The 5,861-nt window shown below is 42.3% G+C and overlaps 1 protein-coding gene across 1 annotated transcript; it reads right to left on the reverse strand.

The window, feature by feature from the left end:
* Positions 1 to 205: 205 nt before the first annotated feature.
* Positions 206 to 5,582, reverse strand: LOC130310228 (uncharacterized). The gene is made up of 2 exons (XM_056552393.1): positions 4,533 to 5,582; positions 206 to 830 (listed from the first exon to the last, which is right to left on the reverse strand). Exons 1-2 carry the CDS (start codon positions 5,342 to 5,344, stop codon positions 827 to 829), a joined length of 816 nt encoding a protein of 271 aa, XP_056408368.1. The 5' UTR covers positions 5,345 to 5,582; the 3' UTR covers positions 206 to 826.
* Between the last annotated feature and the right edge of the window lie 279 nt (positions 5,583 to 5,861).

The raw sequence follows: 5,861 nt of genomic DNA on the forward strand, positions 1-5,861 counted from the left end.
CAGTGAGAAAAGGGACATAATACTGCGGGACTATATACATCAGCTGTGCTGTACCCACTGCCCTGGCTACTATATATATATATATATATATATATATATATATATATATATATATATATATATGTGCATAAATTTATCCAGGGCAGTGGGTACAGCACAGATAAGCTGATGTATATAGTCCTGCAGTATTATGTCCCTACATACGTGCTGTGTGTCCTCTGAACTGGCTAGCCCATACTACATATATTATATACGTAATATGGGCCAGGCAGGGCAGAGAACACAGCACAGACATTGTGAACAAAGAAGTCGTCCAGCTCCCGGGATGCAATAAAAGAAGTATTCTTTATTAATCCAGCAGATAGGATAGACACATAGAAGCAGAAGCGTCTGACGCGTTTCGCACAGAACGTGCTTATTCGTAGACTGGTTTCTCAACTTAACACACAGTTTAAAATACAAGTAAAAAGAGTCACATGACCCGTTACATCATTGGTTCGGTACAAGGCATTACAAAAAACCTGGATAGTGGATGAGTGGACGATGGTCTCCGTGTCTCAATGGGTGGCTACCTGAAATACATATACATTGCTTTCCGTGTGACTTAATAATACAGTATACAGGTTACTGGACACGGCAAAATCATGAGTTGCATGAATTACTCAAGAGCATTATTGATTTAAAGCATATATAAAACAATCGTACTGGGAGATATATGATATATAGCACATTAATTTCCTTTAAGTGTTGCTATGGGTAACCACCCAAAGACTTCAGAGACGACCTTCGCTTCTCCACTTTACAGAGTATATAAATTCTTCCTGATTTATCTAGAGGATGAATAAATAGAGAAAAGAAGAAAGATGGGAATTACAAGACTGTTGGAGTACATATTGTGAGTTGTAAACAATATAAGCCATAACGGACAATGGAAACAAGGATATAAAATAACATAATCATTATTGTGTACTCTAAGAAATAAAGAGGCGACAGTAATTTTTTCATGGTAAATGAATAGTTTCATAACCCATAAAGGCTATGAACACATGACTACTAAGTCTAGCCTCTTATTAAGACCCTTTGGCTGTCTGGTTTCCAATAGGAACATCCAATATGTTTCCCTATTATGCAGTTTTCTTATGAGGTCTCCACCACTAGGACCTAATCGGACCTTCTCCATGCCTGTAACTTTCAAGTGTTTGTGGTCCCCGGCATGGGTGTCCCTGAAGTGCCTAGTTAGCATGGATGCACCAACTGAATTATTACCTATGTCTGAGACATGCTTCCTGAACCTAGTTTTTAGGGAGTTAGATGTACAACCCACATATTGTACACAGCATGCCACACAGGTGGCCACATACACCACATATTTGGAGTTACAATTTATGTAATCTTTTATTTTGTGGGTGGCTCCTGTGTGGCATGAGGTGACTTCTTTGGACACTTGCATGTATCCACAGGTAAGGCATCTATTATGGCCACACCTCCAATTTCCAGCTTCATGTAACCAAGTACGGTTTAATGTAGGCGTACTCTGAAAAAGACTGGGGGATATAGTGGATCCTATCGTTGGTCCTCTTCTAGACACTGTGGATATACCTCCTGCAACAATTTCTCTCAGGATGTTATCTGTTTCAAGTATTCATTAATTCTCCATCTCTTAAAATTCACATCATTTTTTATATATCAAGATCTCCAATATCCATGAGGCAAACCGGATAGACACAAGATGACTCTTTATTCTAAGATGGATATTAATATCAATAATAGAATTATATATATATCCCTCTAATGGGACCTAGATTAGGTATATAACAATACATGAGTCCATTCCCTGAATAAACCTAAGAGCTCGCGCATACAGTTCTGCGCATCTACCTGTCAGAAATAAACAGCTCGCGCACGCGAGAATGCGCATACGAGATAATGCACAAAGTGATAGAGGATCCAGACAGAGTGTTCGCGCAGCGGAGATCGCGCAGTCTACGTCACATGCAGACGTAGTAGATAAACAAAGGAAGGGATTGGCCAATGCGCTAAACAAGAGCGCGGTTGGCCGAGAGGCCATCCGGGTGGAACTCTGATTTGAGCAAGTACCCATCAATCAAAACGGCATGTCCAATGTGGGGAGCTTCTCTGGTAGGCGCACTCTATTGGCTAAGATAACATCCTGCAATCAATTAGTGACGCTACAAACAGAGGCTATAAGAATGACTGACATCGCATCCACGCTTAGTTGCCCGCTACCTCTTGATAACGCTACGTCGTAGCGAAACATGTTGAGGGGGGCAGAGTGGAGTTTTTAACAAGTCTAGCACTGTTGTTCCTAGCAATCTAGTGAGTGTGACCTGCAGGCACACGGGGTTGCTTTAACATAAATATATCACCACTAGCAGAGACATCTGCGCAAGCAAATCAGCTTACCAAAATAAACAAACAAAAAAAAGGAAACAGTGCTATTTGTTTTTAAATAGTGTGTAGAAACAAATAAAGTATTGAATTTTAACAAGATAAGTAGTATATGGGAAATAAGGGTTATTTTTGGATTCCCACAAGGGAATCTATAGGGAATTAAATAAACAAATGTTACCCTCCATATACTGGTCTATACCAGTTATGGTGACTGTTTCAAGTATTGGTATATATTTTAAGATAATTTGTCTGATTTTGTTGAATTGTACACTATATGGTGTGATGAAGAACGTTTTTTTTGTTCCTTTTTATGTTTTCCTTTCCTCTTTTAATTTTCTCTTTATTGATCATGGTGACTGAATCTGCACTGCTGCTTGTATTCGTTTGTAGTGTGGGTGGATCTATTGGTTGATTAATCTGTCTTCTAGAGTACCTTAATAGGTCCCCCCTGTCTATGGCATCCATTTTCGCCCTAGCTGTTTTCAATACTGTGTCTGAGTACCCCCTATTTTTAAACCTACATGTTAGCTCTTCTGTTGCAGTATGCAGTGCAGTCGGATTGGTACAATTTCTTTTAATGCGGCACATCTCACCAAAGGGTATGTTATCTAGCACATGTCTAGGGTGGCATGATGTAGCCGCCAAAACAGAGTTGGTGGCCGTCTCTTTCCTGTAAGGAAAGATGTCGATAGCCTCTGCATTGCCTGAGACCCTGATATCTAGGAAGTTGGCCTCTATTCCTCCAAAATGATAGGTAAAGCCCAAGTTCAGGTTATTGTTTGTGATGTACTGGATGAAATCCTGGAAACGGTTTTCTGTGTTTTCCCATATAATCAAAAGATCGTCGATAAATCGACCGATCCATTTGATGTCCTCCTTAAAGGGGTTGTCCGCATTAAAAATGTACATTTGCTCCCAATGGAACATATAAATGTTAGCGAACGAGGGTGAGTATTTGGCCCCCATTGATGCTCCCCTGGTCTGAAGGAAGAACTCATTGTCAAACATGAAAAAATTATGTTGTAAAAGAAAATCCGTGGCTATAACGAGGAATTCCTTCAGACCAGGGGAGTAGTTGCTAAATCTGTCCAAATGTATTGACAGGGCTTCTAAACCCTTATCCCATGGAATTGAAGGATACAATCCTATGACATCACAGGTTACCCATGAATATGAGCTTTCCCATTTGATTTTACTGAGGATATTGATAGTGTGTTTCGTGTCTTGTAGGAAAGTTGGTGTAACGGTAGTCAGTGGTTGTAAGTGATGGTCCACCCACTCCCCCAGTCTCTCCACGAGGGACCCAATGCCAGCCACAATGGGCCTAAGGGGAGGTGGAAAGAGCCCCTTGTGGAGTTTGGGGAGTGAGTGGAATACTGGGATAACTGGACTGGTAACAAATAAAGATTCCTCTAACTTTTTGTCTATGGCCCCTAATTCCACTCCCTCTTTTAGTACCTTCTTGAGGGCATCTTGGAAAGCTCTGGTGGGATCTCCTTTCAACTTGCGGTATGTATTCCTGTCTGCCAATATATCATTATTTAGGGTCTTATATAAACCCGAGTCTAGGACTGTAATGTTGCCCCCTTTATCTGAGTTACGCACCACTATGTAAGGATTAGCCTCTAGTTCTTTCATGGCTATTTTTCACTTCTGTCCAGGTTGCTGTAACCCCTAGTTACTGATACCTTGTTATGCAATTCCACTAAATCCCTTTCCACCAACTCCTGGAATTTATCCAGGGCCTCCGAACGGGAGGCCACAGGATAAAACCCAGGGTTGGAGGAATGGAGAGGACGGATCAATGAATCATCAGCAATGACATTTTCTGAATACAAACAATTTAAGTGTAACAAAACTGTTTGATCCGTAAAGTTGGTACAAATTGGATCTACATACCCTCTAGAATTAAACAATGTATCTGAGTCTCTCTCCGCATCTACACCCTCTAAATCAAAAAAGTGTCGATGCAGAGTGAGACTCCTGGCCAGTTTATTAACATCTAGTAAAGTGTTAAATAGATTAAAGTTACATGTGGGGACAAAGTTCAGTCCTTTACTCAGGAGATTAATTAGAGCCTGGGATAAGATACATGCAGACAGGTTTGCAACCGGGCTCACCTGGGATTTAGAAGAGACCTCAGGGGATAACGCTTGTTTCCTATGGCGACGGCCTGCTCGTCTGGAGTTACGGTTTTTCTTTTTGGTGCGGCCATCCGGTTTTTTGGCATCGGTGTCTCCCGAGGTGGGGCTTGTGGTATTGTCCCTGTTCTTATGGCGGGGTTCGGCTCCAGAGGACCTCCCTGTTCGTCCTCATGTGAAGTATCGGCATCTGAGAAACTGACGCTTCTTGCTGCTTTTGAGCGAGGCTGGCGTCTGCGTCTGGACTTGGAGCGGGAATTCCTGAGTATCGAGCGTGGTGTTTCTGTGTCGTTACTCTTATTCCGGAACCAGGTGAATACTTGATCTTTATTATAATCCTGGGTATCTCTGTGGAATTTGTTTCTCTTGATATCCATAATTTCGCTTTCAATGTTGTCCAGTTTCTCTAGTACCGTTTCTTCCAGACGTGGGAATTCTTTGTGGGTTTTGAATTCAGTTAGGCTGGTTTTCAGATTTTCCATTTCTTTTTGCAAATCTGCTAGCTCAGTTTCTTCTTCTTCCACGATGTATTTCATAAGTTTAGCTGAGCAGTCCAATAGGGCCGAATCCCATTTGGCCAGGAATGTTTGAGAATAAACTTTGACTGGTCTCTTTTTCAGTCTCAGTCCCCGGGGAACCATATTTTTATTCAAATAAGTAGTTAAAGTCTTGTGGTCCCACCAGACCTTAGTCTCTTTAATCATCAGGTTTTCGACTTGCCTTGTAAGTGTGAGTAAGTCCATAGGAGTCACATTGTGCACCGGAGCACAGACATTGGTATATAGTGACATAACACTGAGGGGCTATATACATTAATTGTATCCTTGACTACTATATACATGCATATATTTATAGCAGCCAGGGCAGTGGTACAGCACAGCTGATGTATATAGCCCCACAGTGTTTCCCAACTAGGGTGCCTCCAGCTGTTGCAAAACTACAACTCTGGTTGGCTGTCTGGGCATGCTGGTAGTTGTAGTTTTGCAACAGCTGGAGGCACCCTGTTTGAGAAACACATCACTGTGTATCAATGACTGGCCCATACTGCATATACTATATGTAGTAGGCCAGAGAGGGCACAGCAGTCACTGGTATACAGTTAGTGACTGACATGCCTGGACACTGGGACCTATCTACAGACCTCCTCAACTCTGATGGCCGCCCTGCAGATCGTAGACTGTCAGACTGGACGGAGCTCCGCTGGTATGGAGTGAGGATACAGGCCGCAGAGGCTGTACAGCTGGCAGGCAGTGTCTTCTCTTCAGCTCTGCGGTGACCAGCTGGGGGAGGGGTCGGACGAGCAGGGAC

Source organism: Hyla sarda, chromosome 1, assembly GCF_029499605.1.
Source record: "Hyla sarda isolate aHylSar1 chromosome 1, aHylSar1.hap1, whole genome shotgun sequence".
Classification (NCBI taxonomy): Eukaryota; Metazoa; Chordata; class Amphibia; order Anura; family Hylidae; genus Hyla; species Hyla sarda.